A 25,839-nucleotide genomic window follows, 5' to 3' on the forward strand; every position below is an offset into this window, starting at 1 on the left:
TATCTATTTACACATTTATTTTACAGTTTACATTACCTTTCGATCTTTCACTTACATTCATCCTAATCATACATGGAAGAGTAATACTCTTGATATATTTGTATGTAAGCATCTTTTTCCGCTGCAGACATCTCTTTGATAACAGCATCATCAATGTCTGTAATGGCGATACGTTTACCATTGACACTGACTAAAGGCACATCTTCGTCATCGTCTGAATCCATCGTTTCAACTTCACCTGTAATGTTAATAATGTTAAAAATATTCATATCAATCAAATCCAACCAAATATTTAAATATTTAACCAACCTGTATTAATGGCTTGCATGTCATTAGATTCTTCACTAGATCCGCTTTCATCGTGCAACAAGCCCTTAACAGCTGTGGCATTGGTACTTCCTTTTTTCTCATGTGCAAGAAGAACTGACATTATATCGTCACCTTGTTTATTTGTATTAACATTTGAAGCGGCAGCAGCAGCTTTTTCAAGTACGCTGTCTGGATTATTTTGGGTCTGAAAGTATATATTTTATTTTGAATAAATTGTTACTATAAATTAAGAAAATAAAAGATGCATTACCTGTGTTGAATCTTGAGTGATAACTGTACTTTCCATAAGCCAGATTGGTCGTTCTTTCCTCTGGTTACTCTTGTTATTATCTACTATTTCATCTCCTATTAATACATCAACGCGAGTATCTTCAACAGCAAATCCAGATGATCTTGTTGCTTCTCCAGACCATTGATCAAGTGGTCCACGATTATTATTTGGTTTTTTGTTATCAGACCTAGAAATAAAACATGGTGGTTTAAAGGATTAGAAACAAAATATTATATTCTAGTTTAAAAAAATACCCTCTAATAGCATTGATATCAGTAGGTTCAGGTTCCAGAACTTCTGGGGCTAATTTAATTCCTTCTACTTCTTGTAGCAATGTGTACAATGGTTGCAATTGCTCATTAAACTTAGCTAACATCAATCTTGAATCCTGTTTTGGTAATGCAGATTTATCTTCTTCAACTAATTCTGTACAATATGTACACCTAAAATCACCTGTTGTCATATCAAACAACAAATCTGCTTCTAAATCAGTAAATGTTTTTGAACAACTTGTACATTTGAAACTCGCTCTACTTGTTGCATCTCTTTCTTCAGTCTCTAATTTTTTTCTCATTATATCTAATTTATATTTAACAACATTAACAAATGTTTTATAGTTTATAAAATAATAATTAACTTTTTGAGCTTTTCCATCAGATCCAGTTTCTAGTCTGTTTCTTGATTGAATAAATTTATCATTTTTTAATGAAGTTATTCGTGCTCTTAACATTTTTTTGTCAAACTTTAAAAGATCACAGATATCATCTTCTTTCATACCTGTGAAAAATAAAACCTTATTGGTATCTTTTATTGTTATAACAGCTTTAATAACTGAATTAGAGGTACTTACAAGGATTTCTGACAAGCATATCTATTATAAGTGAATCTTCAATAGTATAAAAACCTCTAACAACTAATCGAGCCAATTGCTTCAAACTACTAGGAACTTCAGTCAATAAGACTTCTTCTTTATTATTCATTTTGGATTTAGTAGTCATAACTGGAAAAAAATTAAATTTATTTTTTTTAAATACAAAGTTAAATTAATCAACTTAAAATGTTTGGCTGATAAAGACTCTGAGATTTCTATTGAATATTTACTAAAAAACTACATAGATATCTAGAAAACAACAACATGAAAATACAGTTATAGTTTTTTTTGAAAACTATTTAGTATAAATCTGAAGAAATGTATTCGAAAATAATCATTTGAGCCTGGCTTCAGTGTCTCCTTAACGCTCTAAAAATAAATCTATATGCTAATTGTCATGGACACATGCTTTGTCAACTTACTTTCTGTTGAATATTATAGATCAATATTAATTTTCTCATAAGTAAAAATGTATTCGAGCACTATCGAGCGTGTAAACATTTGAGACGTTGAGCCGTGTAACCCTCATAGGTTATCGAAGCGTAAACACGTTACGCGGTGATCAGTGTCCCACAAAAATCCACTGTCGAAACTAAGCACTTGCGTTATTAGCTGTGCTCCATTCTGTACTCCAGCGTCGCACCTACAGGTATATATATGTACTACTATGTACGTAAGGACGCTGTAAAGTAAATAAACATATTTAGTATTACACCATGTCAGTCGATAATGCAGAACGAATTATTGTCGTGCATGCACTTGAGCGAATTGAGTCCGTGTCAAATATACACTTTTGAGTTATGACTAGCAAGAAATGAAGGAACTTGTATAAATCATTATGCATAACACTTCAAATAGTCCAATGAACATCTGTCAATGTAGACCGGCGTCCAAGTTCTGCATATAGTGCATAGTGTTTACATTTCTTGTTAATGATAAAATGTTGAGGATAATTTGAAGTTTAAAAATTACTAAAAATATACAGTCTTTATTATTTAGTTAATCTTTGATTACTACTCAGATAGTGCAGATCGACTTTTACATTAAAAGTATCAATATTCAACAATATTTAGCAATGGCTGGGATGGATAAAGTAAAAATTATTGTTGTTGGTGATTCAGGAAAGTGTATAATGTCATCATTAGCTTAAATAACTTGAAATGCAAAAAGTCAGTTGACATTAATTATAAAAAATTTAATTTTTGTAGGAGTTGGTAAGTCATCACTGACTCACTTGATATGTCATCAAGAACCTATGCCTAACCCATCATGGACAGTTGGTTGTACAGCAGATGTTATATTACATGAATACAAAGAGGGTACACCTAATCAACGAAGATTTTTTGTTGAATTGTGGGATATAGGAGGAAGACAAAGCCATAAAAATACAAGGAGTGTATATTATAGTCAAGCAAATGGTAAATTTATACGAGCAACCTATATTTGTTTTGAACCAAATAAGGTATATTTGTCCTTATATTTTATGCAGGTATTATACTTGTACATGATTTGACAAATAGAAAATCTCAGCAAAATCTTCAAAAATGGTTAGAAGAAGTTTTGAATAAAAATAACAATCATTTCAAATCTAAATCGTATGATGACTTTGATCCAGAAAAGTTTGTAGGGTCAACACAGGTTTGCTGTATTTCATTAGTAAAGTATTGAACACATTAATTTATTCTTCTAATTATAACAATTTTTAGATTCCTATTTTGGTTGTTGGTACAAAAGCTGATATGGTAGCTGCAGTACGATCAAATGTATACAGACGTGCATCTACTATTGCTGAAGAATGTGGAGCAGATGAAATATTTTTGGTATTCCAATTTTTATAATCTTTAAATAATTCTTAAGTATGATATTAATTTAGTGACTAAAGGATTGCAGGCAATCACGGACATTAGCAGCTGGGAGCACTTCATCCTTGAAGTTAAGTCGATTTTTTGACAAAGTTATAGACAGACGCTATCAATTTTCCAAAGATACTCCGGCAGATCAAAGAAGAATACCTATTTTTGCCTCACAGTTTACTCAAAAACTGTATCATAATGATTGAATTTAGTATTAAATTTTACATATTAATTTAGTTGAGCAGTAATTTCGAGTAATTTCCAATCAAGTTTCATTTTTCAGTTAAAGTTAACAAATTTATTTTTTTTATTTTGATTTGGTAACAAATTTTTGTTTTCTTTTTGTGAATTTAAATAGAAATAGCTGGTTGAGGTTTATTACTTACTTGAGTTTAATGAAATGAAATTCACATCTGAACTTTTAGTAATGCATAATAGTATGTAGCATGAAAAAATCTGACTCACATAAATTAGAATTAGCAGATTGTTTTTCATTTTTCAATTATGTTAATTTTATGTATTTGAAAAATTTTATTGAAAATTATTTAATTTTGCTAACAATTGAAATATTTTAGCTTGCCAAGAGCTAACACTCGTATACATTTTTCTTATTGTGTAAAAACCATTCGATGCCAAAAAGAAAGTTCAATGGGCTATTAAAGTCTTCAGATTTCATGTATTCTTTAACTTCTGGTATGCTCATATTAATAACTTCAATCAGTTCACCTTCTTCCTCTAGTCCTCCTCCTGCAAGGTGTAATATTTAAAACTCATTTACATAGGTTGAAAGAAATAAAATGTTAGATGTATCATGAAGCAAATCAATACCAGCTTGAGTATGCATATCATCGTTAACTTCAACATAAAAAATAGTTTGTGCTCCAGTTACTGCTCCTATAGACCTATTAGTACAATAATATTTAAGTGATAAGATGTAAGAATAGCTCATATAGAGCAGTAGCAGTAGTGTGACTGCAAATGTTTATTGTAGGAACCTTGTCGTAGTAATGTACTCAAAAGCGGATAAAGGTGCTTCGTAGCCGCACTCTTCCTTGAGTTCATCCTGCGCTATTTCAGCCAAAGTTTTGTTTTTGTCAACGGTACCTCCGCATAGCTCAATCGTGACTCCAAGCTTGGCTGGATATTTTTCAAAATCTACTTCAGCTCCTTTGGGCATTCGATTAAGGTACACCGCTGGACGGAATTGCTTAACGAGCACGAACTTTCGACTGCTGCGATTGAAGGTGACAATCATCACACCATCGTCGACCAATGCCAGATCCCAGTTTTTGCTCTTGCCGTCTTGCACATAGTTCACACGGACTGGCTTCAACCATCCACTGTTAGCAGGTAAAGGGACCAGGCTAAATTTGGTCAAGTCATTTATTCGCTCCACGATGTTTTTCTTGTTTGCATCTGTCATTTTCAACTTTGGATCTCATATAAACATACGTCAAGCCGCATAAACAAACACTGTATAAGGAAAGTAAGAAGCTGCAGGTTAACTGAGTGCTAATTTCCCAAACTCACGTTTAGCTGGCGCCTTAGAAAGTCAGAATCACAACTCGTGTGTGTAAATGTCAAATGATAATAATTGGCGGGGATGGTATCAAACAAAATAAACGTCGCGCCACCACTGGTCAGTGGGTAAACCTTCGAGCTTGCCACTTTGTAATTAAATATTATAACTATGACGAGGTTTTTTTCTTGCACATATTTGTTATTAAATGAACTGTGATTTTTAGTTAAATTTCGTCCAAATGTTACTCTACATAATTGTAATGATTAATTCTTTTTTATTATTTTCGCGTGTATTTTGTGAATTTCCGAACTGCTAAAAAGTTCATCTGTTCGCCAATGGTAACTCAACATGCAACGTTTCATCCCCTCTGAAACGTCACAGTCACAGCAGACAACTGGCTTTTAAATCCAAACCGAATACATATTTACAACTGACATTTCACAGGTAACGGAATACTTTTATTGTAAAATAAAACCGTTGCAGTGAAATTTTTCAAGAAAATCCAGTTACGTTACTGCCCACAAAAAGTTTATCAATTTCTCTATTGTAATAAATGTAGAAACAAGTTTATTTTTCAGGATTTTTATAATTTATTCGAGTATTTACTGAGAAAAAAATGTCTAAAGATGTAAGACATTTATTTGTGCGCGATGGGCAAGCCATACAAATTACGATATACAAGGGCAAAATGTTAAATGTCAAAGTGAATAAAATCATCAAGCGGATCAAGGTAAGTCCTGATAAAAAACCCTGTGTCAATGCATTAATGATTTTTTCATTTTTTATTAGTTATACGGAGGCCAATACTTAACGTGGGAGGATTACTTAAAATCAACTGAAAAAAGAAAAGATATACTTATATTAAGTGATGCCCTCCACCCACAGTTGTTGAAATATTGTCATATTTATGATATCCGATGGGTGAAGGAATGTATAAAAAAAAATGAAAAAATAAAAATAGATAATTTCAGGTAATCTTTAATGATAAAATATTTTAAAAATGATTTCATTTGAGTGCAAAATTATACTTTGTATGTGCAGGCTGGATTGTTCAGAAGCCATTGAAAATGAGTTACATCCAGAAAAAAAAGAAACTTCACAAATATCTGCTGAAAAAATGCTTTTGTACATAGAAAGAATAATTGACAGAGGAGGGGATCCAAACTGCGCAGAATACATATTAGAGAGGTGTGAAGACTTTATTTGTGATAATGTTTGACTGATCTTATTAAATGAATAGACAAAATTTATTTTTACACTATTAGAATTGTTTTAATTTTGTTCTCAATTTTTAAAATCTTATTCATAATTCATTCCAAATATTCCAAGTATTATTTGTTACAAATTCATTCTTGTCTTAATCTATTGATTATAAATAGGTTTCTTTTTTCAAAACAAACCAAAACTTCTGAAGGTGTTTTAAATTTTCTTAGATCTAACATTAAAGTGCTTCAATTATGTTATGCATCATCGTAGTTGGTTAATTTTAAAAAACCAGAACAGCAATATTCATGAAATTCATTAATTAAATTCTGTACTCATAAATAATCGTTCATTCAGTTAAGAATTAATCAATATATTTAATTAATATATTACATCATGCAGTATGAGTAATCTTGTGATTGAACAAATGAAGATCAAAAACAAGCAAGAAAAAAGTAAAATTTTAACTTCCAAAAATTATTTATTTTTGATAATTTAAAAAATATAATATTTTTTTATTTATGTACAATCATTGAAATCCTAGATAATTTTTTACGTATATAAGCGTATAGTTGAATCTGCACCTGCAGAAAAGACCCATGGTTGAATTGGATGGAATATAACATCCAAAATCCCAAAATCATCGAATGTTTCATGATCGCACAGTCGTTTTAGAGGCACAATAAGCGGATTTTGCAGTAAATCACTAAAAAGCATTGAATATTATGTTATTTTTGCCAAACAAGAATTTTTAAACATTTTATTATAGTTACTAGCACTTACTTGTACACCATGCCATGACACACTATCAATGACTTATCATCTGACCCTGAAGCAAACAGAGGATATCGTTTGTGATATGCTACTCCTCGAATTCCTGTACCATGGAGACGAAGTGTTTGATATGGCTTTGTGCTCAAATCTAAATCGAACCACAGCAATTTTTTATCGTATGTCCCAACAATTAAATTGTCACCACCTGATCAATAAATATGAACGTAATGTAAATTTTATTATAATTATAATATTTATTTTCCTTGTAATTATTTTCATACCTGGATGTATGGACATGGAAGAAATCCACTGAGATCCTGTCAAGAGTTTTTTTATCATTTCTTGCTGAGTAAGATCATAAATTCTGATATGTCTTTGAGTCTAAAAATTTTAAATTGTAGAATCGTAATTATATGTTGATGAAAATAGTAGTAAAATGCAATAAACATGGATTGACACTTACGGCCACAAAGAAAAATGGTTTGATTGGATGGAACAGTACACATTGAACTTGTCCTCTTGGTCTACCAATAGGAATGAATGATTTTCTCTTTGACAGCTGATGAATGAGAATTGATCTATTTTGACCATCTGGCATAACTGTAGAGAAGTAGTCACCTTTGCCATGCCAGGTCACTTGTTTCACAGTTTTGAAATGTTTCAAAACAATTCTTATACCTTTTTTCCATTGGTCTGGATTATCTATTTCAGTGATTTGCTGCCACTGTACAGCAGCTTTAACTCTTTCAGAAACTGTAAAATATTATCTCAGCATTAAATAATCTGATTATGTTTGAAATTAATATTTGAAATAAACAGTACAACTCATATTACCTATAGAATCAGTTTCAGGAATAATTTCTAAAAGCTTGTCTGCTTTCTTTGCAATCAAATGATCTCCAACGCCAGAATTAATCAGCAGTACCTGCTCATCTGCTGCTACAGCAATTAAGGGTAAATTTTGATTTGGACACCAGGCAACACTTCTTACTACTCCGCCACAATCCACTACTTTCAAACATCTTCCAGTTGATACTTCCCACACTGAAAATTAAATTTAATTGAATAATCAATTTAATTGAGAATGAATCAAAAAAGTGATACTTGAACAACTTTTTGCTTTTATAATAAAGATGTAGAAACCCTTACCTCTTAAAGTATTATCATCACCTCCAGTAGCAAGGTATTGACCAGATGCTTCTACAGTCATACATCTCACCATATCTGTATGCCCCTTATAAATAATGGATTGAGTGGTTGGGAATGGCTGTAAATCTTTGGGACTTGGCAATTGAGGAACTAGTTCCTCTGGTTCAATAGTCAACTTCATTTTTATAGCTCTTGGACACAAAAACAGATCCAAACATCTTTGAAATCTTTCCTTAATATACCGGGGGTAAGAAGGTACATTTCTCAGCGCATCGTATTTTTGAGGAACAAAATGAAGCTTCCTTTTATGAGGTTGTGATTTAAGTTTGTGCCATTCTTTTATCTCTCGATTATCAAACAAATACTCAGTAGGAGGATTGTAGCTCTCAGCGTGTCCAGGTAAAAATCTTTTTGGTGCTGGAATGTGCTTTTGAATTCTTCTCATTTCTTCTGCTTGATCATCAGTTTTCCATAGCATGTAAAACTGTTGCTCATTTGGATTATTCTCTGCTCTTTCTTTCCTCAACTGAGCTGACGACTTAATCCATCCCATTTTCAAAGCATGAACCAGTTTTGAAACTTTTTGAGCTTCACTCTTTGATGGAAGAAATGATCTTTTGTGCTCAGGAAATTGCCTGAGTGGAGTTTTCATGACTTGTGAAGAAAACCATTCTACCCAAGGCTATAATGAATCAAAAATAAATCAAAACGTAGTAAATTACAATCAATTATTATAAATTATAGTTTAATTTTGTTAATGTAGAATTGTCACTCACTGCGTATTCATCAAACTGAGCATCAGGAATCCTTTGCTTTTGTATTCTTGTGATAAGTTCAATATCAGCTTCACTAAGAACAACATCTTGCCCTGTTTGATAATCTTTGACAGTTCTCCAAAAATCAGGATCTTCCATGCGTTTCAAGAAATTTTCAAGCTGATCTCCTTTCTCAGGCTTCAAGATTTTTTTTCCATCCCAATTATAACCCACGTGATCATACCCATCGTACCATTTCATGGGAATGTTACCTACAGTATTTCGAGTATCTTCTTCATCGGAAGAATCACTTGCATATTCATCTCTTTCACTTTGATTTTCAGCCAATTTTAATGCAACTTGATTTTTTAAACCAACTTCTGTGTTATTTTTGCTGACATTCTTTGCTTTTACAATTTCAGCTTTATCATCATTATTTTGTTTGGCTTTAGTTTGCTTGACAATGGAAACTTTTTCATTCTTTGCACTGTAAGGGACTTTTGTTTTGGGTTGCTTATCTCGAATGGGTTTTTTGGATTTTTGAACATTGTTCAACTTTTTGAGAGATGCTGTGACATTGCTCAAATTGTCCTCTTGGTCTGAAAATTCTCCACTGACTTCATGTTCTTCCTCTTCAGTTTCTTCATTAGAGTCAGCTTCACCCTCACTGTTATCTTCATCGTCGTCTTCATCGTCGTCTTCATCGTCGTCTTCATCGTCGTCTTCTTCTACATCACTTTCGTCATCGTAGTCTTGTTCTTGATCATCGCCCTCTTGCTCATCACTACTGTCATAAAAATCATCTTGTTCGCTATGATCATCGTACTCTTCGTCACTATCAAATTCCCTAAAACTAAATTCTTCTTCACCAGCCGAATTATTTTCAATTTTATCTTTAACCACAGGTGTCTGTGAATAAATAAGCATAAATTTGAGTAAGAAAATGACAGTACATAGAAGCGATAAATAAAAAATGAAAATGTAAGATAAATTGATAATAAATTGACAAGTTTACCTTCTTCTCTTTTGGCACTAATGCAGCCTGTTTAGCATTTCTTTTAGGCATTTTGTTGTAAAACTTCGATAATCCGAAATCCTAAATGTAAGCTGTAATTTCGAATCGTCGAAATAAATTTATATGATTTAATGAATAAATGCAAAACTTTATTTCGAATTATCGAAGTTCTACTGTATTTACAGTCGAATTGAACATAAAAGCACGTGGTATGAATGTATGATCTGAACTCTAGTCTGGTATCTGACTGTCGTCGAATGCTAAAGTAACTGTAACGCCATACTCGTGCGCGCGCACTTTCATAGTTCGCAAGTAACATCACTCAAGTATTATATCAGGGCACATCGAGCAGAATTGCATTATTGACTGCACGTTAAATTAGTTGATTATTTATTTTAGTATTATTTTAGTATACCTAAACAACTTTGATATGCAAGCTGACTTTAGGCATTTCATAATTAAAAAATTAGTAATTATACCAATTATTGAAATCACCTATTCCCGACTGGAAACTAAATACGGGTGCCCGGACTTATATTCCGGCCCTGATTTGTAAGTAGAACAATATCCTTCTGGCACCTGAAATCGGGTGTAATAAGGTGCTTTTCCGGGCCGGATACGGAGCCCATAAGTTTAAAAAATTTTTTAAATGAACTTCAGGTCCCGTTCAGGACCTGATCAGGCCCAGAGCTCTTATTACATCAATGATTTGGTATATAAATTAGTAGACAGTGTATGTTTGTAAGCGTTGAAAATCACATAAAATTAATAATTAAAATATGTTTTCTCGCAAAAGAGCTGCGAATAGATTGAGCGTGAAAGATTATCGAGATAAAATAAAACTCATACGTGCAGAATATGGTGAAAATAGTGAAAAACCTCCATTAGAACCTCCTTTAAAAAAAAGAAAAGAATCTTTTAATGATTATGTAGCCAAAATTGATTAAATTTTATGGTTTTTAGTTAGGTATTAGTTCAGGTTTTAAAATTTATATTGTACTTCATATTTTATAATCATGTCGAAAATAACGACAATTAGACTGACTAGACTTGTACAATAGTTTAAAAAAATTTTTAAAACTGTATTATTGTATCTTATGGTTTTTAGTTAGGTACTAGTTCAGGTTTTAAAATTTATATTGTACTTCATATTTTATAATCATGTCGAAAATAACGACAATTAGATTGACTAGATTTGTACAATAGCTTAAAAAATTTTAAAACTGTATTATTGTATCTTATATTTTGTTAATAAATGTGTAATTAACATAATCTTAGTTTTTTCTGTTTTTTCTTCCCTTGATCGTAATTATATCTAAAAATAATAATTCTAAACCAGGCAACTTCAGGGCCTTAATAGGCCCCAGAAGATATATGCGTGCTTACACGTGAGGGAATAAACTTCAGGAGTTTTTGCAGGCCCTGATAAAGCCCGCAACTGGGCCTGATTTTAGTAAATACCAATCCGGTCCGGTATTAAACCTTATTACATTCCTCATCAGGGCCAAGTCTGGAGCCTGATCCGAACCGGATTATTAAATCAGGCATCTAATCCGGCCCAAAACTGCGCCGGAATTGTGTTTCCAGTCGGGTTATTTTATCGCTGTGTCAGTATACGGTAACTCTGCCAGTATGCGACGATTTCTCGATCGTTTCGATTTTTTTTTAAACTATGAAAATACTGTATTGACAGTATTCGAATTGTTCATTATCCAATTATCGTATTTTAATGGGACAGAAAATGTGGTTGAGTACTAGAACACTTTAATTTTCATAAGGTTAGTACTCGATGCTTCTGACGCAGCTTTTTCGGCAATTAAACAATATTTTTAAATAAATTTTTGTAAACTTCAATGCATTAAAAATATTTTCATCCGAGATCAATCGAATTACTTTATTAAATTCATGCAAGAAAATTGTTGGGTATAGATGATGATTTCTTCAGTGTCGGGTTACTAGCAGATTTGCTGATCTATAATAATTAAAAACGCGCTGTGTAGAATATAAAAAACCTTTTTTTAAATAATGTTTTATAAGCTCGTTTACAATAATTTGGAATCTTTTACACCAAACGATTCAAAACCCTACATTTCATATTCCAAAGAGTCACTATTTTTTCAATAATTTGATTATTCTTTTTCATAAATATGATTTACTTTTACAATAGTATTTTCTAAAATTTTGCTTCTTTATAGAGGAAACTCCCGCGACAGGCTCGAAAACGAGATTTTGAACCAGGCATCGTAAGGCAATTTCATTTACATCTTTGTACAAGAGAGAAAATATACGCGATTGAGAGGGGACCTGTAATAAGCGAAAATCGCTGGAACGCTTGCCTGGCTCAATCGCTGGCTGTCCGGCGATGATCGTCGGAGACTCCAGCGTTGCTTTGGCCGCTCGCACCTCCTCGCGTGGAGTCTCCGACGATCATCGCCGGACAGCCAGCGATTCAGCTAGGCAAGTGTTCCAGCGATTTTTGCTTACTACAGGTCCCCCCTTAATCGCGTATATTTTCTCTCTGTGTACACTAGGCCTTCTCGGGCCTTCGGGCAAATGAAAATTATGTAAGTAGACTAACAAGGAGACCATATAAGATTCGGATCACCAAATATCCTAAAAAAAATTTTCTGGTCTCCTGGTACCCAATAATGAAGCCCCCTATGCTTATAAAATTTAGAATTTTAGAAAAAATTAGTTTGGTCCAATGGGCCTTTAAGCGTAAAATTTGGGCCTTTGAAAACAGGTGATAGCAGGTTTCAACAATTCTGACAAAATTCAGACGTATTCTTTGACTAATTCTAAGACTTGTGCATTCAGAAATTTTTCATTTAAGGCGTCTTGTTACGAATTAGAAAATCACAAACATTTTTTAATAAATTAGAAAATGATTTTTAAAATGGGCCCTAAGACCCATTGGATCAAACTAAGCATAGGGGTCTTCATTATTAGGTACCAGCAGACCAGAAAAAAATTTTCAGGACATTTGGTGACCCGCATCTCATGTGGTCTCCTTGTAAGAACGCATTGTACTCTCAACACACCCGCTTTCAATCCGCTTCAATCGAAGATTTCAATTGAAAATATCCGTAACTTGTGCACTTTGAAATGATTATTATTAAAGCTTGAAAAAATAATATTGGATATGAATTTATTGTTTTTGTCTTTTTTGTTTTCAAAATTCTTCTCAAATAAGTGAAATAGGTGTACATCATTAATTAGATGATGATAGACATAATTCAAGTTATTGTTAGAAATATTTCGATTGACAGATAATATCGTTGTTAATTTTTTCAAAGAGTTATTAAAAACAATTAATTTCAAAAGCGATAGTCGAATTCCTTGCGTATCTTTATTAGAAGAAATTTAGTATTACTATTCCACTTGACTATCTTGTATAAATCTATATAAAGCCATCAAGTATGATAATACCGTTTTAAGAATCTGCAAAATTGTATATACGCGAATCAAAATTGTTTATTAAAATGATTTCACATATAATTATTATGTTATTATGTTAGTCTCATAACTAAATACTCAAAACGATTATAATTTACTTACAATACCACAAGTTTCAATATTCATTAAAACGGTTGGGCCCGCCATTTTCGTACAGTTTTCTGAAGATCTAATCATCATTACAATTAACATTTTTCTAGCTTTAGGAGGAAATCTGTACCACTCGCAACTGCAACTGAAGATGGCAATACATATTATATGTGAACTTTTCCCGGTGGGTGTTTAAATTTTTTACCAATCTTGGTTTAATTGTTCACTTGCATCGATCAGCTCTTGACATGGCCAGAAAATCCCAATCAATACAAATAGTGATCCGGCAAAAATCGCACCCATTCTCAATGCACACTGCTTATCGTTCGATAGCTCTATCACCATCTTTAAATAGAGATACAAGTTGAAACTAATTTTTCTATGTACAAATCATTTTACTGACCTTAGATCCTGATATAGTCAATATTATACCAACACAAATAACTATTAATAGGTATAACAACTCGCTCATTTCTTTGAGTCCTTCAAAAATTCTGAAAAATAATGAGTACAATTCTAAAAAACGTAATACGATATATTTTGATAATGCTTATTCGTTAACACGTAGAACTAGTTATATCAGTAAATTGAAAAAATTATTAGTCTTACAGAAACATAACAAATATTTATATAAAATTAGTTGATGAAAATTCGAAGCTCATTAATAAAAAGATGCATTTGTTGGAATAAACTATTGGACTTGGGTTATTCATGAAATATACTTAACTTTATACCATCTTTATGTCGACGAATGTTACAAATTATTTGATTACAAATTATTTTACTTTTACTGCTATCCATTGAAAGATCTATGCTCAGTTCTTCGTGTAGATGATTTAAACTATAACTATATTTTTGAATATCAATAAAATAATATTTTCATACAATTTTTTTTTAATTTCAAGTGGAAAAATATACGAAAATCACCCAATAAACTCGAATAATCCAATCAAGTATTTGGAAATGAAATTATCACTAAGAAATAATGCCCAAATCAAAATACACTCTAAAGATGCTACGAAAAGAACAAAAACAAACATTGGGTAAAAATATTTGTCTTGATCTAGGATCTCTTCAAAGTGCACTCCAAAGCCCTTCTCGCTAGTATGATTGATTTTTAGAGTATCCAAAACAAATGGGAGAAGTACTGGAACTATATGGAACCCCAAAACCATACCAGTGACCATTGCTGCGAAAAAATTTTAATAATTGAACATTTTTTAACTGTTCATTTAATGCAAATTCGTCTCATAACATGCCCAAAAGAATAGAGGAAATGATAAATCCTGATTTAGTGTGAGATGATACTATTTCTTTTGCCTTGTCACTTCCTAATCTTTGCCAACTATTTAGTATACTTGCGTAAGTGTAAAAGCCCTAAAAAAGGGTTGCGTTAGAAAAATTGTAATTACAAACATAAACATTTTTTACCCTTGTTGCAGTTTTCAAAAAAATCAGGTAAATCAAGGTGTAAATGAAAATTAAGATGCCAACTAGTGCAGTTTCGTACATTACATTCACATCTCCATCATCATTTGAAAATTCTCTTTTAAATCTGAGAGCCTTAAAAATTTCACATTGAAATTTAATCATTCAAATTGCAAATAAAATATAGGTAAATTATATTATACTATAATAAATTTTAATACTTACTGAAGCTGTAGTTACAAAAGTAAAACTCAAAATAATAGTAAAATTATAAAATAATTTTAGTCTCTTATCCATGAATGGATATCCGCCGATTATTTTAAAGAACAGTTGATTATAATATATTATGAATTCAACAGAGTATCGCTCTCCAGGTGTAATGTTTCTTAATTCTGTATCCATTTTAATAATTTTATGTAATTTACCGTTACAAGTTTGAATAAAACTTCTGGATTGATTTTAGGACTTGAATCGTAATATTTAAATGAAATCGTAAACAAAATATAAAAATATGTTTACGAGTAGGTTTTATAAAATAGATATGCAGTTTTAATACTCCTGAATTTTTTATTCTCTCTATTATAATTCATAGAATATCGAAAACTCATGTTTCTATAAAACTTCGGCGGGGAAATTTAGTACGCAATAATTATACGCGTAAAATGCTATTTTTATTTATAATCGGTAATCTATTGACAGAAAATTTTTTTGATATAAGAAATTATAAAAACCATAAAATCATTATTTTGTGAATTTTAGAAAAAATTAATTTTTAAACATGAAAATAATTATTATTATTTTATATAGTCGATTACTAACTTTAGTTGTAAGTTTTATAAATTGAATAGCAATTTTTTGCTTTAAAATTTTCTTTATGAGAATTAATTATATATTATTCATAAATAGGCATTTATTTTTAATAAGTTAAAAGAACACAGTATAAAATGACATATCATTCAATTGGTCGATTATAGATCCATGTCGGTAAGGATGGAAGTACAAGCTCAAATTAGTGGTAAATTTAATGCATATGCCACAAGTTTAAGGATAAGGTAACTGAGTAATTAATTTCAGTTGGTTTCAATAATCAATAAATTTTTTATTAAATTTTTTCATGTTTAGAATAGAATTCTAAACTCTAGAATATCACAGCAAGTAAGTTCATCTTCACAGAAGATGGGCTATTTTCATGAGGATTATATCAGTTACTAAAATCGAAAGCTTTTTTCTCCTTACTTCGATCACACGTGTTAGGGGAAAATGAATAATAATCACTGTACGAGTTTCAATATATAAGCTCACTCTTGTAGATGCATAATTAAATTTTAATCATTTCGTATTAGGCTTAAAACAGATTCATTCTTAATTCATGCTTCTGCAAACTCAAGCTTTCGAATAAAATAAGTTAATTAAAAATTTTTTTCTGTAAAATATTTTTTTTTTAAATTATCATATATACATAAAGATGTCAAAATAATGTGCTTTACATGTTACAATGAACTTTCGCAGTCTTTAGCATTTATTCACTTTACAGAGCATAATCTTAAACAAACTATAACACATAGCAAAAGTTAAGTAAAAAAATTTTGCGTTTTAATTCGATACAAGCTTACTTTTTGATTTTATACATGTCACTTTTATAAATTCACGATAACTATGATTATTTGAAGATGATCATGTTTTTTATATTTATGTATAAGTATACACGTATGATGTACAATTGCAGTTACAGTAATTACAGAAACTTCTCGCAATAAAAACTATTATAAAAAACGCTAAAATACTCGCGAAGAGATTCAAAATTAATCACCCGTAAACTTGTATCGACTTACATTACTTTGTACATACTTTTAATACAGTTTATGTACAACTTTATAAGCTTATATAATGAGTTAATGATTTTCCACATAAATTTATAACACCATTGATTTTTCTTTGTAAAAATAAGTAATTTTTTTCATTCGATGGAAAGTGGATTGTAAAAAATGTGGGAAGCAATTCGGAATTTGAATTTGGAGAATCATATAAATACAGCGGAAATTAAATAAATTAAAAACTGACTTTGGCTTTGTTGTACTTTACATCTATTATTTTAATGCAAATATTAGTAAATATATATTTTAAATGTATTAGTATTAGTATGAGTAGCGCTTCGAAAAACCTAATGTTCGATCTATCAGACCATAAACTAACAACTAGTCTTAATCTAGATTTATACAATTTTACATCGTATATATACTATGTATTCATATATATTTAATATATATAACATTTAATCACATATTTTACTTTGTATAATACTTTTAACAATTATTTCATATCACTTCGGCGTTTATCATTCATTGCGCCGTGAACTCAGAATCATCTATTTGGTTTACATCAATTTTTTCGGATCGAATCGAATTTTTTTTATATTTGACTCATTCTCCTTGATCAAATTTTCATTAGACTCTGGACCGAGATTGCGTTAGTTGATGGTCTGTTTCATATCTTTTACAATTTGTGCTACAAATAATTTGTATTCAATGAACTTAAAACTTTGAATTCTATTTAAATTACATTCATTAATCTTTTACCATAATCTCTTTGCATACAATCGAAATTACGATAAATTATTATTTTCAAGGTATGAATGCACATTGAATATAACAAACAATAACTCACAGCGGGATCACAATGTTGCTTTCCAAAATATCAAGCGGTAGTTCAAGTGAAATTAACATCTGAAATCTATAAATCATTTTCGCCATTATAATTTTTAATTTTTAAAAATGTTTATTACGCCTGTAGAAATTTAAAGATATTATTGTTCGAATAAAATTTGTAGACAATTTTAAAATAAAAAATATCTTTCTCAAAAACCATTATAATTTATAGAATATATCATCAAAATTTACGAGAGAATATTTTTCATTTAACGAAAGTAAATCTGTGGAAAGGGTTGAAAAAAAAAAAAAAAGTTTCAGAGCCTTAGCGATGGATTCTACTGGTGAAGCACGTAAGTACGGTAGTACTTGCATGATAACCGCTTGAACACAAAACTCTTTTATTCTCAGATTATTAACGTTAATTTTAATACATATTTTTCATTCAACAAATTGTTGCTTCAACTTATTCAATTTTGCCCGTAGGATGTTTTCGTGGATTTCAGTTGTAAATTACTCATATAAATAAATCATTTGTATTTATAAAATAATTAAGACATAAATAAATAAGACATTTTGACGATGATCATCATACGGACCTTCCATTTCTTTTTAATTTCAGGGTTGCATGTTGGATAATCGATAAAGATATATTATCGTGAAAAGTGTTCAATTGACCGAAATTATAAAATAATTTACGTAATCTAAATTAGGCGCTTTAGTCAATTATTTTAACAATTTATTTGATAGGATATAAGGGTTTGGAGAATAGGGTCTAAACGACTTTCGACGATAAATTGAAAGAATAAATAGCGCTATCACATCATTACGCGAATAATTCGCAAAAGCAGGTAAAACTTTACCTGACCAAAAAAATAAAGTTTCATACAGACTTGATTTTTTTAATCGGGTAGTTCTTCTTTATTGGAAAATTCAACCTTTTCAACAGTATGCCCAATCCCATTGTTGCTTTGAAGATCACAAGATGGTGAAGAAGGGATTTTACAGCTCAAATTTTCACAGCCGCTTAACACAATGTTAGAACACTGACGTCTCGGTGACTTAAATGCTTGAATATCATCCAAAAATGGGGTACAAATTTTAGAGTAGTCATCTAGGTGAATTGCATCATCAATTAATCGAATCCCAGGTGTGGCTGATGGCGTTGAGCTAGGAGAATTTTTATTTATGCTACGAGCACAACTACTACCACTATTGTTGGAACTATCACTATCGCTGTCGCTTTCTGAATCTATACTTGACATAGGACTTCCAACTCGACGCTGCTGCAACTGCTTTTGCAACGCGTCGACTTTCCGAATCAGATGTTCCTTTTGCTGAATAAGTTCCTCTATTCGCTGTTGAAATTTCTTACAAATTTTAGCCTCTCGAGAATTATCACCATCGTTATTAGAGTTTAGCTCGCGTTTTTTCATAACCATTTCATATCTGCTTTCCAACTCGATGTATTCTGTGATTAATTGAGCTTTAGTAAGACTGTTCAACCTTTCAATGTGTAAATTTTCATACTGCTGTCTGAATTCCTTGGTCAGAAATTCTTCTTCATCTTCTGGCGAAGAATAAAAATATTCATCATCGGAATCGATACTGAAGCTAGAATCTCGAGTTCTCGATATCGACGCTCCCGTCTCGTTACTTGAAAGATCATGACTGGTAGCATCAGCGATTTTTTCCTCGAGATCCGGTAATTCACTGTTGTGGTCTTCTATGAGGAATTGAGTGGTATTGTAAGGGGCCAGTGTTTGGGGAAAGTGCATCGAAGCAGGTTGCGGTGGTGGCGGCGGTGGATGAGGCCATTTGTTCCTGGTCGATCTGCTAGCAGTCCGGCAGCGCTGCATGCACTGCAGGTAGGCTTGTCTAAAGTAAGGCTTCAGTTTACGATGTTTTGGTTTACCACGTCTTGTTTTTCGCTTTTTAAAAGTCTCATAGCCCTCTTCCATTGTTATATGATCCTGATCTCCACTGCAACTACCGCTCTCAACCGTTTTAGACATCATTCTTGTGAACGTAGAATCCTAAAAACAAATAAATGGATGTTACATTTTTTCATACTATGCGAGTATAATATTTATAGATTTTTCATTGGACATTATATACATTTCTTGAAAAATCATAAAAATATAAAGTTTCTCTCCATTTTTCAACTCTTATTGGAATCCTTAATGTGAGATTTAAATTCTATTTCGTTTTGTAAATAAGTTTCGAATTGATGCCATGCCATGCTCATCCAGAAAACTGAGTAAAACACTTTATGAGATGATGATTTTTTATACCTCTCAATTAGAAACTCGCCAACACAATCAACTGCATTAAACTAATTTTAATCACAAACGAAAAATTTATAGTTTTAAATTTTAGAAAAATGCTTTGTTATAAAAATTTACTGTAATTTATAATGAAAAATGAGTCGCCAGCAAAGCGCGTGCGCGCGCGCTCTCATTTGAAAGTTTTCACACAATTCACTTTGTCATATAATATCGTTTGAAAAAAGCGTATACTCAAAATTTAATTCAAGTTAATTTATGTAAGGACACTTTTTGAGTTTCATAAAATCAAACTAAAAAGCACATTAACAACGTTTTTTTTAAATATATAATTGTTGCCAATAATTAATTAAGGTAAAATAAGTACTTTTATTATCTGTTTTGAGATTCAAGAACTTTAAATTCGAAAGAATGACGTTATCAATCGATTTTTCAAAGGTTCAAGTGAATGATTTGATTCTGAGATAACATGTGAGAACTTGTTCATTCTTGCACGAGTTTTTCAAGGTTTGTAAATAGACGAGGACTAAAATACCGATTCAAACATTCAGATTTTCAGAAGATCGTAAATAATTTAGCACATTAATTCTCAATATATAAAATCAAATGAGGAGTATTAATTATTGCATTTAAAAAATTTTATGTATATAAATCACTTTAAACTATATTTATTTATGTACTTAAATTTTTGGTGCGTAAATACGAATCCTATCAACTACGGATAAAACTGATAAGAGAAAATATTGAATAAAATAAAAAAGCAGTAGCTGAATAAAATATGAAAGCAATAAAAAAATCTGAACGACCAAGTGAAGATCAGTAAATAAATAAGTCATTTTTTCTCACAATTATTACTCACTATTAAGTTGTTCAGATTTTCATTTGAAGATATTATATTAGAGGAAGTTACCGATGAACAATCATTATTGTGTTGATTGTTGTAATTATTGGTGATCCTTGTTTGATTTGAATTCGTAATGGTCTCTGGTGATTCGTTTGATACCGCCATGGCTTTGAGTTGTTCGTTCACAAACGTCGCTGTATTGCTATTCGTCTCTATTCCGTCCACGACTATTTCGATCTCGATTTCACTGCTGTGCAAATTTGAATCTGACGTAGTTGCAAGTGACGGTCTTATTTCCGCTTCCATGCTGACGTAGGTTGTAGCGCTTTTACACAAAAATTCCTTCTTTATCGACAATCAATTCTGGTGCCTCCTTACTTTGGTAAAGTCGGAGGAGCTCGAGTGCGATTGCTTCTGAAGTCGAGGACAGACTGACGAGACCATACACAGTTCTTGAGCGTGATCACTACCCATCCCCTCTACTTTTTTACGAAAAGTACATTGCGCAGAATCGAAGTCCAACTTACTCAGGCGTCTGCCAGCCCAAGTGCTACCAATATTCAGCTTCGTTGTGGCTCATTTTGAACTATTGTGATATACCCACGCGAAACTGCAACTCCGCCATATTAGATTTTGTTTTTGCAGCAGAATATCATACTACTCTGTGTCGTGCAAATTATTTCACATTTTGTGAGATTTAATTTAAAAATTTCACACGAATTAATGGCTATTTCGCAGAGTAGGAGCCAACTCAACGTATCTACGTTTTTGAAGCGAACGCCAGTACCGTCGTTCAGCTTAAAATGTTCCAGATGTGCTATACGTGCGCCATGTTTGATTGTCGCTAATAGTCAAAGATAATGTGAGTTCGTGCGAAAATCCAAGCTGTACAATGCAGAACAGATTATACTCGCTGATGATGCTCATAATGGGGAATTGTTACTAGTTAACGTATGAACTTCCTTCAAATTCAGACAAAAGCACAATCTTGCAGATGGTAAATTCTTCGATGTATATACATACATACAAAAATATATATATATTTATAGACATATCCACAAGCATAAAATCATTACACGCCCTAGATGTCTTTTGGTCAATAACAGGAGTAATGGTTAGCCTTTTATAAAGAGAAGTCGAATTTAAGATTCGGAAATCTCATAGTTAACAATTTAAAGGTTAAACTTGTAATTCATGCGAGTTTTAACATGAGTATAAGCCATTCGAAAATGTATGTTTTTACACTACATGTGGATATCTATATATGTATACATATATACATAAAGTAAGAGGGAGAGAGAGAGACAGAAAGAGAGATAGTCGATAACGGAATATATTCCCCCCTCTACTCGATCCATGATTATTTTGATACGATGTATGAGAATACATTTGTATATTTATTTTAAAACAAAACCTATTTGGATGTAGGTAATCGTAACTATCGATAACAACAATGAAAAAACAGAGTATTTCCGACAAAATTCAGTGCTTTTCTCATTAATTTTTGTTAACCAATCACTCTTGGACGATGTATACCTACGGTTAATGAAATATTTTGTTATCAGCAAGCTCTAATAATCCATTCGTTGCTTTATTTTTCAACTTTTCTTCAGAACTTCTTAACTATTACTCAGTTCAATATTGTAATAATCTCTATTGTTTGACGGTACAATTTTTTGCTTCGAGCATTTAAACAATAATTATCGCAGTTAATACATACGGTTCTGGTGTTCTTGAATTACTGCGTAATTTAAGAACAAGATGTATCATTATTCTATGTGCTACATTAATATATTTATATAAAATATCCGGTGCATCACCTGTAGTTTTAATATTATTAATACCGTGGAACTTGTTATATAATTTAGCAAAAATAATCCATAGTAATTATAGTATATATTTATATACACTGCGAGGATAACGAGTTAAAAACTTTCTACCTTATCAACAATATTTTTGCGCGGTAGATTCAAATATATAGGGTCTTATGGGTGGCTCAAAAAAACTCAAATTAATGTTGAAAATGTTGATGTTCCTAATGATCATAAAATGATACATCGTGATGAAATGACCCGCTGAACCGCTGACCCGCTGACCCGCTGAACCGCTGATCCGCTAACCCGCTGAACCGCTGAATTTGGTGAACCGCTGACCTGCTTCTGAATACGAAAAGATGAAATAAGGAAAATCACTTTAAAAACTCCGATGTAACGCGGTGCAGGAATACACATTATGTTTGCTCCATGGTACGCTATTAAGTACAAATTTTTTTACTTATCATTTCAATAACTTTATCGAGTTCAAAACAATGATGGCTTTTTTGACATTAATATAATAGGTTGTCAGTATAATCGTATTCATAACACTTTCAATTGAATTAGCGGTATTTATCATTGTTAAGTTAATTTTTATCCTGCTCACAATGTAGAACACTTTAACGTCTTGAAACAAACATTATTTACTATATGAGAAATTCTCTATATGAAACGCATTTTTGGAGGTAGAATCGTGGCAAATTGTTTTTTCAACCTACGCAGATACGGACCCACGGGAAATGTTTTGGGGGGTCCTAGGAACATGTAACCACGTAGGAACCATTGAAATTTCAATAGGGCTTACTTTTATAGCTACTTTTGTGATTTAGAGGACGAAAAATCATGTTTTCTCGTAAATAAGGCTAATTACTCAATTTCCAAGTCGCTGAAAAAGTATCAAAACTCATCTAAAAAAAAATAACTGGCTACTGTGTTCGATAGGAAATTTCCTCAGCTTTCCAATGGTGCTATCAGATTTTCCCACAATTTGCTCATTCACCGAGAAAATCGCCATCAAACATGCTAAGCTAAATATCTCGAAAAACTCGGTACGGAAAAAGTGATTTTTGAGGTTCATTTTCGATTTTTCTTCGTGAAAATGAAATTTATCGGAAAATCTGACTACACCATAAGAAAGCTGAGGAAATTCCCTATCGAAATCATATCTTCATTTATTTTTTGCGTCGAATCACAATGTTATACATGGGAATTTCTTTTACTTTGTTCGCTGTTATCTGTTTCCGACCTGATTCAGCGCGGTCACGAGGTTTTTGGCTCGCTACAACCAAAACTAGCTCGAAATTCCACTGGAAAAATAAATGAAGATATGATTTCGATAGGGAATTTCCTCAGCTTTCTCATGGTGCAGTCTGATTTTCCGAAAAATCTCATTTTCAACAGGAAAAATCAAAAATAGACATCTAAGATCACTTTTACCGTACCGAGTTTTTCGAGATATTTAGCTTGGCCCGTTTGATGGCGATTTTCTCGGTGAATGTGCCACTTATCGGAAAATCTGATACCACCATTGGAAAGCTGAAAAAATTTCCTATCGAACACAGTAGCCAGTTATTTTTTTTTAGATGAGTTTTGATACTTTTTCAGCGACTTGGAAATTGAGTAATTAGCCGTATTTACGAGAAAACATGATTTTTCGTCCTCTAAATCACAAAAGTAGCTATAAAAGTAAGCACTATTGAAATTTCAATGTTTCCTACGTGGTTACATGTTCCTAGGACCTCCAAAAACATTTCCCGGAGGTTCGTATCCGCGTAGGTTGAAAAAAAAATTTGACGCGATTCTACCTCCAAAAATGCGTTTCTTTAGAGAATTGCTCATATAAGTACTTAGAATTACCCAATCATAAATTTGTTTTCATTATATTACGATTAAAAATGGCCAACTTACCAGCACAATATGCATTAAAAATTAGATTTATGGTGCTGTATATTCTCAGATGAAATTTATCATAGAATCAGGTATTTATATTGCTCAATAGTAAAGTTTTCACCCTTGAAAATACTCATATCTTAGATTTCATGCACCTGTGAAAATAAATCGCTGTTGAAATTTTAATCGTATAAAAGAGAAAGGCAGAAAAAATAACGAATTTAATTTTTCTCTATAGAGTATTTGATCGCATTTTGCGTGTGCAAAACATTACAAATTAATAATTGCTTATCGAGATTGTTATTAATGAAGCTACGTCAAAGGTGTAATGTGAAGGTATTTTAAAGTTAGTCCAAACGTAAGTGCTTGATTATTTAGAATATTTTTTTAATTTGATTATTAGTTTCATCTTGTTTATATAATTATATACGAATTCAATGATAATATTAACTGCACAATGAAATAAAATTCTAATTAGTAAAAAAGTTATATTCAAATAATTCCTCAGAAGACATTAAAAAGTAACAGCAAACAAAAAAAGTCAAAGAGTTGTCTATACGAAATAGTTGATATGATATGCCACTTTGTTGTATAGTAGCAAAAACTTTAGAAATACGCATGTTTTTTTGAATTAAAAAATACATGTATTTAGGAACGACGGGATATCGTCATCGGGAACAACCGTTGCAATTATTGAAATTGCAGTACGACGATGTCCTACTTGAATATATGCAAGTATTCGTATATACTATAAACTTTCTTTTCTAAGCAGTCACTGATGGGTTGGCTGGTGTAAGAAGTTTTTTGTAAGCATTTGATTCAAAGAATATATAATAATCTGTCGATATTCCATGGAGAAGTTGATGAAATAGGAAACAGGGAAAAATTATATTGGTTGTAACGGTGCAGGTTACAGGGGAAAAGGGTAAATGATATTTGCGTCGGTTACCGGGTCCGAGTTACCTAAAGAAAGAGAAATAAGAGGAGAAAGGCGAGCAAAAGTGAGACGGGTGAATTAAAAGTAATAAATAAGATAAATTATTATTGATAACTGGGGTGGATTACAGCCGTGCTCAGGACGGCAACGAGGTGCAGTACCACGGCGTCACATGGTGCACATCTATTTATAAGTTTGGTCGAGTATAACTTAATTTACACGACATTGAAACTGTGTAAGCCAACATTAAAAGCAGCAGGGTGGTTCTAGCGGGTCAGTATACTTGCAAGAGAACCAAGGCGAGTTATCATTTTTATGAAAATGGGCGTATTAATCTGAATCTAGTCTATCTCTCGTCTTACTGAATGATTACAGGATTAAGTTACGTATGCTACTTGTTATTTCCACCCTCTGAGCCCATGTCGAACGTAACACAGTACTATATAAAAACGAGAAAAGGACTCATCGATAAAAGCAACACTTTCACATGCGAAAAACTTTCCAAAGCGACGGTCGGCATCACCGTCATCATCATTTATGTATCTCAATATACGACATGCTACTTAATCGTCGCTGTCAGCTTGCAAAAACGTCCGATGTGCTCATACGTTCCCATATATGCAGGTTTCATTGGGCCGATCGGAAGCGGTGCGTACGCGGTATAAAGCGGTCGCGCAATCGATTATTCAATCGTTTTGAACGTTCGG

At 32.0% G+C, this 25,839-nt stretch overlaps 6 protein-coding genes across 10 annotated transcripts; 2 read left to right on the forward strand and 4 right to left on the reverse strand.

Annotated features, from left to right (window-relative positions):
- Positions 1 to 2,029, reverse strand: LOC106660596 (general transcription factor IIE subunit 1). Its single transcript, XM_014383656.2, has 6 exons — positions 1,895 to 2,029; positions 1,452 to 1,601; positions 856 to 1,378; positions 581 to 788; positions 310 to 514; positions 1 to 238 (listed from the first exon to the last, which is right to left on the reverse strand). The coding sequence occupies exons 2-6, from the start codon at positions 1,597 to 1,599 to the stop codon at positions 63 to 65; spliced, it is 1,260 nt and encodes a 419-aa protein (XP_014239142.1). The 5' UTR covers positions 1,600 to 1,601; positions 1,895 to 2,029; the 3' UTR covers positions 1 to 62.
- A 197-nt stretch (positions 2,030 to 2,226) lies between these two features.
- LOC106648045 (rab-like protein 3) lies at positions 2,227 to 3,621 on the forward strand. 2 transcript variants are annotated; one of them, XM_014364696.2, is made up of 5 exons: positions 2,227 to 2,593; positions 2,681 to 2,890; positions 2,962 to 3,095; positions 3,179 to 3,292; positions 3,355 to 3,621. In XM_014364696.2, exons 1-5 carry the CDS (start codon positions 2,548 to 2,550, stop codon positions 3,529 to 3,531), a joined length of 681 nt encoding a protein of 226 aa, XP_014220182.1. In that variant the 5' UTR covers positions 2,227 to 2,547; the 3' UTR covers positions 3,532 to 3,621. The 2 variants fall into 2 exon arrangements, with proteins under 2 accessions (XP_014220182.1, XP_014220181.1); XM_014364695.2 differs by having other exon boundaries at positions 2,232 to 2,593; positions 2,962 to 3,110.
- Positions 3,622 to 3,647: 26 nt separating this feature from the next.
- On the reverse strand, positions 3,648 to 5,254 carry LOC106648046 (uridine diphosphate glucose pyrophosphatase-like). Its single transcript, XM_014364697.2, has 3 exons — positions 4,321 to 5,254; positions 4,154 to 4,227; positions 3,648 to 4,072 (listed from the first exon to the last, which is right to left on the reverse strand). The coding sequence occupies exons 1-3, from the start codon at positions 4,746 to 4,748 to the stop codon at positions 3,912 to 3,914; spliced, it is 663 nt and encodes a 220-aa protein (XP_014220183.1). The 5' UTR covers positions 4,749 to 5,254; the 3' UTR covers positions 3,648 to 3,911.
- On the forward strand, positions 5,210 to 6,549 carry LOC106648047. Of its 2 annotated transcripts, none has more exons than XM_023461981.1 (4): positions 5,210 to 5,291; positions 5,426 to 5,577; positions 5,637 to 5,818; positions 5,889 to 6,549. In XM_023461981.1, the coding sequence occupies exons 2-4, from the start codon at positions 5,464 to 5,466 to the stop codon at positions 6,064 to 6,066; spliced, it is 474 nt and encodes a 157-aa protein (XP_023317749.1). In that variant the 5' UTR covers positions 5,210 to 5,291; positions 5,426 to 5,463; the 3' UTR covers positions 6,067 to 6,549. The 2 variants fall into 2 exon arrangements, with proteins under 2 accessions (XP_023317749.1, XP_014220184.1); XM_014364698.2 differs by having other exon boundaries at positions 5,263 to 5,352.
- Positions 6,550 to 6,583: 34 nt separating this feature from the next.
- On the reverse strand, positions 6,584 to 10,028 carry LOC106648044 (ribosome biogenesis protein BOP1 homolog). 2 transcript variants are annotated; one of them, XM_023461979.1, is made up of 9 exons: positions 9,927 to 10,002; positions 9,744 to 9,835; positions 8,750 to 9,637; positions 7,974 to 8,655; positions 7,659 to 7,868; positions 7,288 to 7,577; positions 7,106 to 7,205; positions 6,834 to 7,029; positions 6,584 to 6,756 (listed from the first exon to the last, which is right to left on the reverse strand). In XM_023461979.1, the coding sequence occupies exons 2-9, from the start codon at positions 9,792 to 9,794 to the stop codon at positions 6,603 to 6,605; spliced, it is 2,571 nt and encodes an 856-aa protein (XP_023317747.1). In that variant the 5' UTR covers positions 9,795 to 9,835; positions 9,927 to 10,002; the 3' UTR covers positions 6,584 to 6,602. The 2 variants fall into 2 exon arrangements, with proteins under 2 accessions (XP_023317747.1, XP_014220179.2); XM_014364693.2 differs by having other exon boundaries at positions 9,744 to 10,028.
- Positions 10,029 to 17,677: 7,649 nt separating this feature from the next.
- On the reverse strand, positions 17,678 to 20,936 carry LOC106648039 (GATA zinc finger domain-containing protein 10). Of its 2 annotated transcripts, none has more exons than XM_014364684.2 (2): positions 20,507 to 20,936; positions 17,678 to 19,398 (listed from the first exon to the last, which is right to left on the reverse strand). In XM_014364684.2, exons 1-2 carry the CDS (start codon positions 20,795 to 20,797, stop codon positions 18,265 to 18,267), a joined length of 1,425 nt encoding a protein of 474 aa, XP_014220170.1. In that variant the 5' UTR covers positions 20,798 to 20,936; the 3' UTR covers positions 17,678 to 18,264. The 2 variants fall into 2 exon arrangements, with proteins under 2 accessions (XP_014220170.1, XP_014220171.1); XM_014364685.2 differs by having other exon boundaries at positions 20,558 to 20,935.
- Positions 20,937 to 25,839: the final 4,903 nt, after the last annotated feature.

This window comes from Trichogramma pretiosum, unplaced genomic scaffold (genome assembly GCF_000599845.2).
Source record: "Trichogramma pretiosum strain Unisexual culture from Peru unplaced genomic scaffold, Tpre_2.0 scaffold27, whole genome shotgun sequence".
Lineage (NCBI taxonomy): Eukaryota > Metazoa > Arthropoda > Insecta > Hymenoptera > Trichogrammatidae > Trichogramma > Trichogramma pretiosum.